Genomic DNA, 13,736 nt, shown 5'->3' on the forward strand with positions numbered 1-13,736 from the left:
ATTTGCAGTGTTTGCCACTGATAACAAGAACACTTTTGGGTTTACATGACCTACTTAAACTGAGTTTAAGTATCAGTTTAAGTATGTACACTTAAACTCAGTTTACATGATCTGCTGAAACTAAGTTTACATGACCTGCTTAAATTGAAGAGGGATTTTAGGGTGTAACCAAGAAAAAAGGAAGATGCTTTTTGAAAATAAAATTTTATGAAAGGGTAATTTTGTCATTTTAGGGTGCAACCAGGATTAAACAGGGTGTAATTAGAAAAACTCTTAATCGTATTACCGATTTGTTATGATTTTTGTGATATTGAGACTCAACTCGTTTAAATTTAATTAGTACCATATACCAATGACTAATTGCACATAATGAATTTTCATTGTTTCTCATTCAATATTAACCTTAATATCTAAATTTAATTATAAACCGGCTTTTCATTGTTTCTACGTGCATCTATATAGTTTAATATATGAGTTAGATTTTCATTGCCATATTGGGAAAATTACTTGGTTGGTAAGCAAGTTTTCAACTTTATGTTGAAATGGGTCAACTCTAAAAATAAAATAAAAACTAATTTTTCAAAATGTTATCTGTGCTGTTTTTTGTGGGGCTAAAATGGCAAAAGTTTAAAAGTTTGAGTTTTTTGTTTATGGAAATAAGTTTGAGGTTAAAAATACATTTAAGTCAAATATATTTTAAAAATTATTTTTTCTAAAAGAAGTCAAATATATTTTAACAGTTTGTTAGCTGAGGAAATATATTTTTAAAAAATATCCTTTAGTTACTCCTTTCATAATGAAATATAAATGAAAGAAATAGTTAAAAAAGTTGATGTATGTGAACTAAATTTTTAATCTTATAAATTAACTTTTCAACAATTACTTTACTTTCTTGAAAAGTAAAGTGTATATCACATTACCTTTTTTTTAAGGAAACTATCACCGTACTTATATTTCATTCTAAAATCAGTTTGTAACACTCATTTTCATGATTTTCAGCGTAATTTTTTTTATTTTATATTACAAAATAGCTTGTATACAAAAACTAAAACTTACTACGATCAACAATTATGTCATAAGTTGCGAATAAGTTGTTTATACACTCTTTTTTAACCAAGAAAATATATAATTTTAAAAAAACAAATGAAAACTAAATATAGAATGCACTAATTAGTAAAGAATTATTAGTTTGGGAGACTTTTATTTGAAAAGACAAAAGAGACCAAAACCAAAACAAAGACTTGAAAAAAACAAGAGAAGAAAATAAAACACCTTCGGGAGCGGGTGGTTGAAGAAGAACCGGTGGTAGCTCCTTCCATTCACATTTTCCATTTTCATCAAAATTCGATCTTCAAATTTCAATTTCAATTTCAATTTCAACAATTTCATTCATCTTTCTTCGATTCATTACAAATAAACACTCTTTTCTGAATTCAATTTATCAAAATTCAAAAGGGGCAAAATGGGAATGAAACAAGTTATTAAGAATCTCGATGCATTTCCTCGCACAGAGGATCATTTGTTGCAGAAAACCCAATCTGGTGCTCTTGGTAATTCTCATTTTTGTTCTTCCGTGATCCTTTTTTTTTTACAGAAAGTTTGTATTTTTTATTTAATTTATGATAAATTTGTGATTTTTATTTGATTTTATATGTTTTTTTTGGTACTGGGTTGCAGTTTCGATCATTGGTTTAATTATAATGGCTACGTTGTTTCTGCACGAGTTGGGTTATTATCTTACAACTTACACTGTTCATCAGGTTTGAATTTTTTTAACTTCAATTTAGTAAATTAATTAATTTTGGTTTTTTTTTGTATTTAATTTTGGAATAAGGCCATGTTTGGATAAACATCTTAATTTGTAGCTTATAGGATAAGTGCTTATCGTGATATGGCTAATGTATAAGTTATTTCTATAACAAAAGATAAAATTAAGTTATATAAGTTGTTTTCATAAGCCATCTTGAAGAACTTATGAAAATAAGCTGAAAACATCTTATGAACATGTCAAAAGTTCTTTTGATAAGTTCTCAAATAATTTCACAAAATAAAAGGCCTTGTGTATATAAACATCTTATGCTTGTAGATAAGCTCAAATAAGCCAATCTAAATAGGCACTAAATAAAAGGCCTACGTGTATATTAGCATAAGTTAGAATCTTCATCATTTGATATGTTGAAATTATTTGGTTGTCATTGTTTAATGTAAATATCAATGATATTAGTTCTATGTGTATATCAGCAAAAGTTGTGTATAGATATTGTTTTAACTTATTATATGCTCATCTTTTGCAGATGTCTGTAGACTTGAAGCGTGGAGAAACTCTTCCAATTCATATAAATATGACATTCCCTTCTTTACCTTGTGATGGTTAGCACCGGCATTTTATCTGCTTTATGTTGATTTTGAGTTTCATTTTTGGTTTTGATGTGTATTCAGATTTGTTAGTCTGTACAATGATGAAGATTCTAAATCTTTTTCTGTGATTCTCTGTTGGCAGTTTTAAGTGTGGATGCCATTGATATGTCTGGCAAACATGAGGTGGATCTTGATACAAACATATGGAAAGTAAGCTTGTTAGTATACCATTTTAGATTTCTTTTTATGTGTTTTGGTTTTCTAGAAGTATGCATTTTGCTTCATTTTATATAGTTTCTTAATATGTTGGTATCCACTATAGGGTTATTCAAAGTCTTGTATCCTTCCATGTCCGAAAAAAATATAACCCTTCTGTCTCAAGCTGTGAAAGTAAAACAGATATTTATTTATTTATTTATCATGTTGCTTACATTGGGAGATTTAGGTGAGTGCTAAGTGTGCATTAATCTCTAGTTTTACCCTCCCTCAGCTTAATAGTGATCTGTGTTGCAAATTTTTCGTTCAAACAACGACTCTCGACCATACAGAGATTGAATTTGAAGTTTCCCATGTGAGGTTCGTTGGGATGTAATTATCCATATCTTATTATATTAAAGAAGCTCCACAGAATGCCTCAACTTTGAAGATAACTCGGACTGATTGATATTCTGATGTTGACTTAATAGGTTCTCATGTTGATGGAAGTTTCACTTCTGGGTTATCATATTAGTCAACAGTTTAAGATAGTAGTTCTATCACAGCAACACGCTGTGTTACAGAAAATTTCTGTTGTAGATGCATGTTGTTTAAAAAGTTTTACTGGAGAAGGGATGGTAGCAATTTCACGGCAAATTTGAAATTGTAGCAGCTAGTATACGAACAATGGACCAAAAACCTATTTTGCCAAACCTCTTTCTTCATCAGTTTTCTCGTTGTTTGACTTTGAAGAAAGTTTCCCTAGTTGTGTTATTTCAGTTCCTTCTGTTAATTTACATTATAACTCTGATTTTTTTAATTATTTTGCTCAATTATTCTGTTTTTTTCATGTGTGATATAAATTATATTATAATATTTGCATTACATCCATTAGCTTTGGTATAGTGGTCTTCCTACAATATGCTATATCACTATACTGGGATCAGCTGCTCCTTGTCGCTATAATTTACTCATTAGGGTAATCTTGTATCTTGGAAATGTAAGAAACAAAATGATGTTGTATTATCAAGAGAAATAGTGAGCATTAATCTGAACCATCTGTGAACTTATTTGATACGTATATGTGGTACTTATACGTGATAATCAAGTTTCTTCACATAAACCCGTGAATCCGGTGTTTCTTTAAAGGCCAAAATACATTAAGATAGGTCGTTACACTTTATTTATCAAAAAGAAGATCCTATTTAGAGAAAACATTATTAACTTGTAGATGTAGATGTTTTCACTTGGTCCTTTGGTGTTCTTGGATAAATTATATTTGAATCAGCATCACACATGATTTATATGCTCCAGTATAGGGGAAAGTAATAAGAATAATATTTTGTAAATAAGTTTAGATTCATTGTATAGGCTACATTCTAACAAAATCACATGGTTATAATAATTAGGAAAATAGGAAATTGTCTTATTGTATTTATTGCACTAATTCAGTATATTCAACCCCTATTGTCTAGTTGTGACTGTGCGACACAGCTCATTATATTTCTCTACTTTATCTTCGTTTACTTTCAACATATATATGCAGTGGTTGTTACTTGTCAATTAATAGGCATTGAGTTGTGTGTCAAGTGAATTTATATACCCTTTTTAGTATTCTTTATCCCTGTATCATTAATGGTTATTTATGCTAATTTGTTTGGACTTATTGCAGCTCCGTTTGAACAGTTATGGGCAGATAATTGGCACTGAATATATATCTGATCTTGTTGAAAAGGGACATGAACATGATCATGATCATGGCACTCACAAGCATGGTAATGTCTTGTTTCAGCATGCATCTAATTTCAAAACTATAGGTTAAAATTACAGGGTTTGCATTTGATTGGGTTATTTTCATTTGATGACCGGTAGATTCATTTCCTTTTTTTTTGGGGGATAGTAAAGGGATTCTCTCCTACCACAACTCATTCCTGTTTGTGTTTAAATAAGTAGTTTAGTCCTAAATGTTGGACTGAAGATCTCAGTGAAAGGATGCATGAGATGATGAGAGATTTAATGTCATTTCAAAGATACCAATTTTAATAGAAAATACACACACTCTTGGTTATTAGAAACTATTAGTAAATTTAAAAATATATCTGCCTTAGCTTAAGCTTTTGGGAGAGTATTTCTTGGCACGGCATCAGAGCCTCTATGATCATGTGGGATATAGTTTGCGATTTGTTGCCGTATTCTTTCAAATAAAAGTTAAATTTAACATTAGGTTGGCTAAGCATATGCACTATTCACTCTTGATCCTCATAGGGCTCTTATGTAAGAGGCCTGTTTTGATGTGTAAAATTCATTGGTGTGCTTTGACCCAACAAGTTAAACCTTTGGCACAGTTCGACAAAAACCATCTATTATTAAACCACGGGCTGGTTCTTTTTGTTTCATAAATTTCTGTTGATAGAATAAGCTACTGCTCTAACATTTATCTCTCTACTCTCCATCCAACATTTATCACCTACATGGCAAGGAGGAGAGGGAAACCTTTGATTTGCAAGGGGAAGTAGAGAACACAAAACTAATTTACAATTATACCTTTATAATAATAAATACTACCTGCTTACGTCCTTATATGTAAGACCCACTTGTAAAATTTGTTTGTCCCTTTTTTATAAGTCCCTCTTCAAGTTACAAGATGCATTAATTACTTTTTTCACAAAAATACCCCTAATGAAATGGGAAAAAAAATCGATATCAATTCAAAGGGGTCTTATGTATAGGGACTGAGGTAGTATCTTCGAATGCCAAGTTCTACCACGCAGTGGTAGCGGTTGAAGAAGCCAGACCATGGTGACATGGAGGATGTCGTGAAGCGACAATAATGGTGTGAAGCATGGTGTCAACGACGGAGGGCATGGGTGACAATAGATGTGATGGAGGGTGCCAGCCAGATGGTGATGGTTGAGGTTGTCTGGGGTGTCTAGCATAGGCAGTGGGTGGCGAGTGGTGGTTTAAGTTGGAGGGTTCTCGGCAGTGGAGAGTGGTGATGGCATAATGGTAGAGGCTTCCCAACGTGGTGGCAGTGGAGTTTGTTGTAACCGTGTTTTCTTCCTTCCAAATCCCTCCCAATGTCGGAGGGGAGCTAAAATTGAGAGGATGTATCTTGGCTACCTCAATTCCCTCCAAAAGTTTGAACCAAACAAAGAACGTTTATAAATATTCCTCATCTTCTCTTCATCCCTGCCAAACACTGCGTAAAGTTAAGTGGTACTTTTCTACTACGACTCACACTCAAAACATTCGTCCATTTCATCCACCCTTACTGAATCCTATGATTTAATTTCTCTCTATTTCCCCGTCATTTTGTATAATGAACCTATGACTCCTCGTCATATTGAATGCCAGAAATCATGTATTTCTAAATTCATATTAAAGATTAACTGGTGTGAATTTAACTGTTAAACACTCGACTTTCTGTATCATGCTCATATTATGACAAATATAGAGATCACAACTTGTCTTAGACTTACATTCTTTTATAGTTCTTTTCTGGTCACTTACAGCCTTTTAAAAATTGTCAACAGATGACAGTAAAGATCATCATGAGCATTCAGAACAAAAAGTTCACTTACAAACCTTTGATGAAGCCACTGAAAATACCATCAAGAAGGTGAAGGAGGCATTAAAAAATGGAGAAGGATGCAGGGTATAAATTCTGCAGTTACTATATCATTAATTGTTTGATATTTTTTGTCCAATTTGAAAGAAACTTAATATTTAGTTAAATTCTGTTGCAGGTTTATGGCGTTTTAGATGTTCAAAGGGTTGCTGGAAATTTCCATATTTCAGTGCATGGGCTAAACATATATGTTGCACAAATGGTAAAATATTTTTCTATCTTCATTAATCTTTGAAAAAAAAAAATCAATATTTCAGACTTCAGTGCACAGACTAAACATATATGCATATTATAATTCCTTGAAATATTTTATCCTAAAACTTACAGGTTCCGGTATCTTCAATAGAATTTAACATCACATAAAACTGAATCACATCTTTGAGTTCTTTTTTGTTTTTTTTATTCTGTCCCAAATAACTGCTAATAAGTAAATAAAACTTACTAAGCAGATTGAATTTACTGCCAAAGAAATAACTTTAACAAGATTTTGCAAATAAGTTTATTGTAATGTGACATTTAGCAGCTTCTATTAGACCTTCATGTCTTAAATTTGCTTACAAAGATGTTCGCCATATTCATGAATTGTTGTTTATCAGATACCTAATTTGGTAGTAATGGTTTTCTCCAGATCTTCGATGCAGGAAAGAATGTGAATGTTAGTCATGTTATCCATGATTTGTCATTTGGCCCCAAATATCCAGGAATTCATAACCCACTTGATGAGACGTCAAGGATTCTCCATGATGCAAGTGGAACTTTTAAATACTACATAAAGGTTTGAATATTGAGCTCTTTCTTGAATATTGTTTTAACATGGCCTGAATAACAGTTCAGTTTTCAAATTATGATGCAGATTGTTCCAACTGAATACAGATATATCTCTAAAGAAGTTCTACCGACTAATCAGTTCTCAGTTACAGAATACTTTTCCCCCATTACTAGTCAATTTGATCGGACATGGCCAGGTTGGATTTAGTTTGAATTTGGCATTATACATTTCTGAGTTTTGGTTTCAGTTTTCAAATGTTAATTAATTCCTGTTGATTTTGCATATGCAGCTGTGTACTTTTTGTATGATCTATCGCCTATTACTGTCACTATCAAGGAAGAGCGCCGTAGTTTTCTTCATTTTATTACTCGGCTTTGTGCCGTGCTAGGTGGAACCTTTGCTGTAACAGGTAATTTTTCCTTTAACTGGAATATCCACTACGTGTGTTCCATATGATTATAGTTTTAAGCTATAGCTTTGGCGAAGTAATATATATTTTTTAATTTTAAAACAAAAATCACAATATATAAAATAGAAAATGGCCAGTTCTTATCACTGGTTTTGTTTTGGTTCGACTGTATCTGTACCGGTTCACCGATTATGACTTATGAGATCTACCGGTTTTCGGGTTAATGAGACTAAAGTAAACACCTAATCGGTTCTCGGTTCGGCGACGAGTCGAACGAGGCGGTCCAGGCCAGTTTTCACAGCCCATATTAGATATGAATATTTGTTCTGGCTTAATATGTTGAGTAAAGACAACATAATTTACATAATTCAACTCTGGATTAGCATTTTCAGCAAGAATTCAAGCTAACTAGGGTTGTAATGGTATTTACAATTAAGTTATTAAATGTTGATTTTCTGGAATCCTTATAGATTATAATTCTTCCTGCCTTAGTTTATTTTGTTTCTTGCTCTCAAATTCTGTAAAACCAACACATTTACATCAACAGGGATGCTGGACCGTTGGATGTACAGACTCGTTGAAGCTGCAACTAAACCAAAGAATAAAAAGTAGATCTTGAAGACATGACAATTTCAAGCAACTCTCCTGCATCTCCAAGAGATTCCAGGCACTATTTGGAATTTACTTCAATACTCACAGATTTGAAATGTAGCAGCACAGTTGAATCAAGCATCAACATTTGAACTTTCACAGTTTTGTGTTCATAGAATTCCTTGTAGTGTCTGACATCAAACATTAGTTGATCTTAATCTCTTTTGTTTTGTAATGGATGTTTTGAATATAGTGAATGAGGTATATTGCCAGTTTTCTCGTAGTTGTGCAACTCCACACAGTTTGATATTTTTATATTCTAAATTAGCATTAGACTTGTGAGATTGCTGTTAGTACATATTTATTAGTTCTTTCTCTTTCTCAAGAAAAAAGATAAACAAATTTTGTTCTGAAAATCAAGTGTTATATCTTTAAGAAAGTTTTGTGGATTGCATTTTTAAATGCATCAACACTTCAGGTTCAATTTGTAATATTTGATGTTCAAGAAGAAAACAATATAACAATTTTAATATTTAAAGGTATATGGAATTTAATGGTGACTTGGTGGTGCAATGGATTGGTTGCAGTTGCAATATCATGTAGTCTAGTAGTTAGGTAAATCACAACCTTTGTGTTGGGGCGTTTTGCATAAAAAAATTTAGCAAATCAAATCCAACTTTGAGACTTCATTAATTACTCTTTCAAGATTTTTAATCCTCTTTTGTTTTCATATTTGTGAAGAATTTGCATCACGAGAGTTTGATCAATCTATAATTATGTTTGACCTTTGAAATGAGGGAACACATAATTTCTTTCTACTAAACAAGTTTCCATATCATATAATAAATATTTTCTTTGATCATCATATCTTAGTGGCAGTTTCATATTACTAAGCATTACTCATATTCAAAGGATTGCCAAGTGACTCTGAGGATTAATCGGTTATATTTTTAAATTATGTTACACAAATCTTGATGCAAAAATTTAATAATGAAAAATATGTGAGACACATAAAATAAGGGCATTGAAACCTTCACTCTTCAAATATATTTATATTTAACAAAACATTCCTAGAGTATATGTCTGCATTCTGCAGTTTAAAATACTACTACACATGGTGGAATCAATTTTTTTTAGTATCATAGAAAATTGAGTAAGATAAATAAAAGAAACAACAAAATCCTTTATAGTTTGAAAAACTGGTCTAAACCAGTGGTATCAACTACTGTCATTGGTGCTGCTCTTGCTGCATCCTTTGCAGTTGATGTGGTTGTCTCTGAGTTTCTTGCTGCTGCTGACTCGAAATAATATTTTGATTAGAAGATCGAATCTGCCTATTTGTTTCCCATCTGATATATTCCATTAGGAGAGAATTCATGCTGATTGCTATCCCAAATCCAGTGAATGTTGCAAGAAGAACCGAGAAAATCGCACTAACATTAAGCTACAAGTAGAAACATCAAATGTTAACGTAAGTGACTAATTCATAAAATTGAAATGGAGAAAAAAGACAAGCAAAACATGATGGAAAGTGGATAGTGATCTTACTATGGAATAGAATATATGCGCAAACAGGATGACAAATGCAAACTGGAAGCAAGCATAAGCCCATATGTAACTCCTGCTTACTGCCAACGAAAAACATATGTGATTTAAAATTTGTTGAACATATTAATTATTTCCAGCTAACAAGTTTCTAGGTTATTATCATGTCTGTGACAGAAAAAGATTAGTAGAACTTGAGAGTTTAACGAACAAGAAAATTTACAGGGTATACATGCCTTGTTCCAATCGCCACTCGTATTAGAAACAATGAAACACAAACACGGCGATGAAATGATACTTAAACACCTGTAATAATTTGATAAAATATAAGTGATTGAATGTAATCACATGTGTTGGTGTCATGTCGGAATCCGATACAATGCGGCATTCATTGTAAAGTGAAACACGGGTTGTTCCATATTTCAATTCTTACTAAATCCATTGACATATCTCAAATTCTTTGAAGATACAGTTATGGTTTCGTTTCACATTAGACTCAAATACTACCATTCAACGGTTTTAGGGGCTAGTGACACAATTCTATCAAGGACTTTATTTGAACAATATTCATGCTGTTCACGGCCAAAAAAATAATCGGCCCAAAAAGGAAATGAAAAAGATATAATAAGGGAACTAAAATTACTTTGACATGCTAAGGCAAAAAGAAGAAAGCAAGTTTACCCATGGTTGAAGCAATAATGGATGAAAGGAGACCTAAAATGCAGGAGAAAGGCAATGAAATGGCGAGAGCACGTGGGCCCAAATCTGAAACCTGGTACACTAGAAATCTTTGAGTCAGAAATACTTCCATTTTGTACAAAATATTTTAAAGAAAACAACTAGTGACCCACTGGTTAGACCAGTGACTCGGTACTTTGACCGGGTCGATGCCTGTCCTGGTTTCTAAAACACTGATTCTGTACGTAAAATAATCAAACAATTTAGGTAAGTGTTGGTAAAGATTGGTAGCATACCAGTAGTTCCTCCAGAAAGCAAAAGTATGCAAGCATGCTGACCAAGACAAGTACAGGTACATCCTGCCAGATCCTGAAGAGTACATTATAATTAGAAAAGCCAGTGATTGCTTAGTAAGTTGTCACAGATGTATTGTCTGTAGACCTAACAAAGCATTGTTTCCTCATAATTGTGCGATGATGTTCGAATTCTGTAATAACCTTTTTTGGTCCGGCATAGACACGTTTTAGAATTGTCTATAATTTCATGTTTGTTAGACAGCCCAACAGCTATTTACATAAGGTGAGTATTTTTGACTCGTTTGGTGAATACCAGGTTTTCGTCCATAGTTTTGAGTGATTTCGCTTCTTTAGGTACAACAGTTTTTCAAGGACTAAAAATATATAAAGTTAACGTGCAACTTTCAAAACCTAACGATCCTAGACTACAACCAGCCTTATAATCTTAGCAAAGCGAAAATAATAAAAAGTGTTGGTCCTGGAACTTAAATGTTCTAGATAATCGTGTAATTTGGACCACAAGGCCAACAAGTAAGCATGACAAGAACATTGTAGGTTTCTCTCTAATATGTTAGTTTGACGAGGAATTGAACTGAACAAAAAAATATTATAACGTTGAAACAATTAAACTTTACCTGTAATTAGTTACTGCTCTCTGTTGTGATGCATTCAATGTATGCCGAACAACAGTCGGAGGACTAGAAATTTTCAAGAGTGTTACTGGAAGATTCCGGACATCCTGCTTGCAGACATCACATGTCTTATTTCCTTTGATACTAAACCACTTTACTGCACAGTCTTGGTGAGCAAGTGCAAGCTCACCTTTACAACTGCAGTCCATCCTAAGAGTATCCCCCCCTTCCGCAAGCTCCACCAAACAAATCCTGCAAACTGCTTCTTCTTCTGGAATATCCTCAGAAGCATCTTCAATGACTGAAACCAAACGGCGTGACAAAATGCAAAAAAACAATAAATTACTATTTAGACTATATATGAAGATAAAAGTAGTTGTTATTATTGAAAGTACAAATGTAATTGCGATGGGAAATGATCTACTCATGTTGAAATTTTCAAATAAGCTTGTCATGGCACAATTTTGTGTCTAAATCTCTTCATAAATATTCATAGGGAAACATCACCTATTTAATATCTATAAAGATAAAAAGATGGAGGATCATTCACAAAGAAAACAAAATAAATGTCAAAAGATAACAAGAAAGTCAACATACACAGTTATTAAATTAATTTTTTATCATAAAAAGGCTATCGTGAAGATTTCAAAAGGGATACATAGAATAAGGTAATTTAAGTTCCATATATCATGAAGATTTACCGATCTCTTGCATTGAATCACTGCGGGTTGAAATGCCATCAGTAGTTGCTGGCTGTGGTCTTGCTGAAATTACACGAACCAGACGCCTAGTATCTGTTGCAGGCCTTAAATTAGTGGCTTTGACATTAACCGGAACTGAAAATGATCGAGTCATATGCTTATTCACTTTCGATTTCTGTACAGAAAAGACAATTTTCATCAATGTAGCATGCTTTAAGTATCATATTTTCATATATAAAAATGTAGAAAAACCATTACTATAAGAACAGCATATACATACATTTGAATCAGAACCACCCTCTACATGTCTTCCATGTACATTCTCTGCACCTGAATTAGCAATTGGAGTAACCGGTAACGAATGTGCCGCTTTACTCGATGAAGGGAACAGAATCTTATTAAGTGAATGAGACCTTGAAGTTGAAGGCTTATTATCCAGAGGACCGTTATCTGATGATAAAGTATCAGAAACAATCAAAACTCTCTTTTCAGAATCTTCTGAACAAGTTTTTGTCCTAAAGCTCCTATCAGAAAGTAAATTTTTCATAGAAGACTTGACTTTGGTAGAATGTGGCCTTGGTGGCAGTCCTCTAGTGGAACCTGGACTTGATAATGTAGGACCATCTGTCTTAGTAGAAGATGATAATGCACTTTCTAGTGTCCTTGTTGGTATTTGTAGAGATGAAAGACTAGGCCTTCTGGACTGTGAAATCAACAAATTTTAGTCATTATTTCTATTTCTAGCAATGTCTAAAAATACATCAAACTCAAAGTTGGTACATTAAAATGTGGAAAGTGACACAAATAAAACTAGATGCTAAAAAAGGAAACTTTATTTTAGCCCAGATGCAAAAAATATATATAAATATGTATTATTTGTTCATTAAGATGTGGAAAGTGACAAAAATATCTAATGGAAAAGAAAAACTAGAATCATTTAACCGAGTTCGATTTCAGAATGAAACAGTTATTTGTTAGACTTTACTTAACTCCTAACCAAACTTGGGATTACAAGTGTTCTCTTCTTCTGAGAACCTGAGGATTAACACAACAACAAAAAATTGAAGAAAATAAAAAAGGAAACTTTATTTATGCCCAAATGCTAGAAATTATAAATTTATATCATTTTCTACCCTATGATTCAAACCAATGGAAACCCATTTGATCTAAAGAAAAATCATGCAACATAGACAAAAGGGTCATCAGCATTGAGATTCTCAAACAAAGAAGTAAAAAGGGTTTGTGCAGAATCACCTGATGATGAAGAAGAGAAGAATCTGACATCATTGAAACTGCATCAGTTTGAAGTTCAACACCTTCCTTCTCCATCAGAAGATAGATTCAGGTGAAAGTTTGAAGAGAAGTTTGCAATAATTAGCAACAACTTGAAATATAATAGAAAATGAAAAAAAGTTAATAGGAAATGAGAGTGATGTAGAAACTAACTAAAATGAAATTTGGATTATTGATTAAAAAATTGTTACATGTTGATTAATTTTTATATGATATGATTAGATAGTAGAAACTAAGAAGAAATTAAGACTTGAGAAAGAATATATTCTTACTTTTTTTTCTTTATTTATTTGATAGAAAAATAGAAAAGAGAAATAATAATATTATTTTGAAAAAGACAGAGAGAGGGAAGATTATTATTTTTTATAACATAAAATTGAAGCTAATAAAGAAAGAATGTACACTGTCTTTTTCTTATGCACCAAATGAAAGACTCTTGTTATCTTTTGTTCACTTTCTCTCTTTCCCTTTTTTACCAGACAAATTGCAGCATACTTTAATTAATACTTAAAATATGTTATGACCCCACCAACTTGTGACCATCATGAACTTGATATTTTAATTCTGCTGCCAATTATATATAAATAAAATAAGGGTTAAATATGTTTTTGGTCCCTACATTTTACGCGATTTTGAGAATA

At 32.4% G+C, this 13,736-nt stretch overlaps 2 protein-coding genes across 2 annotated transcripts; one reads left to right on the forward strand and one right to left on the reverse strand.

Annotated features, from left to right (window-relative positions):
- Positions 1 to 1,220: 1,220 nt before the first annotated feature.
- Positions 1,221 to 8,233, forward strand: LOC25489643 (endoplasmic reticulum-Golgi intermediate compartment protein 3). Its single transcript, XM_013605701.3, has 11 exons — positions 1,221 to 1,550; positions 1,678 to 1,760; positions 2,295 to 2,370; positions 2,501 to 2,568; positions 4,226 to 4,328; positions 6,087 to 6,208; positions 6,300 to 6,383; positions 6,810 to 6,956; positions 7,035 to 7,146; positions 7,240 to 7,359; positions 7,907 to 8,233. Exons 1-11 carry the CDS (start codon positions 1,463 to 1,465, stop codon positions 7,969 to 7,971), a joined length of 1,068 nt encoding a protein of 355 aa, XP_013461155.1. The 5' UTR covers positions 1,221 to 1,462; the 3' UTR covers positions 7,972 to 8,233.
- Positions 8,234 to 8,966: 733 nt separating this feature from the next.
- Positions 8,967 to 13,342, reverse strand: LOC25489644 (uncharacterized). The gene is made up of 8 exons (XM_013605702.3): positions 13,057 to 13,342; positions 12,083 to 12,505; positions 11,803 to 11,977; positions 11,105 to 11,402; positions 10,470 to 10,542; positions 10,177 to 10,267; positions 9,499 to 9,578; positions 8,967 to 9,394 (listed from the first exon to the last, which is right to left on the reverse strand). The coding sequence occupies exons 1-8, from the start codon at positions 13,129 to 13,131 to the stop codon at positions 9,179 to 9,181; spliced, it is 1,431 nt and encodes a 476-aa protein (XP_013461156.1). The 5' UTR covers positions 13,132 to 13,342; the 3' UTR covers positions 8,967 to 9,178.
- Between the last annotated feature and the right edge of the window lie 394 nt (positions 13,343 to 13,736).

This window comes from Medicago truncatula, chromosome 3 (genome assembly GCF_003473485.1).
Source record: "Medicago truncatula cultivar Jemalong A17 chromosome 3, MtrunA17r5.0-ANR, whole genome shotgun sequence".
Classification (NCBI taxonomy): domain Eukaryota; kingdom Viridiplantae; phylum Streptophyta; class Magnoliopsida; order Fabales; family Fabaceae; genus Medicago; species Medicago truncatula.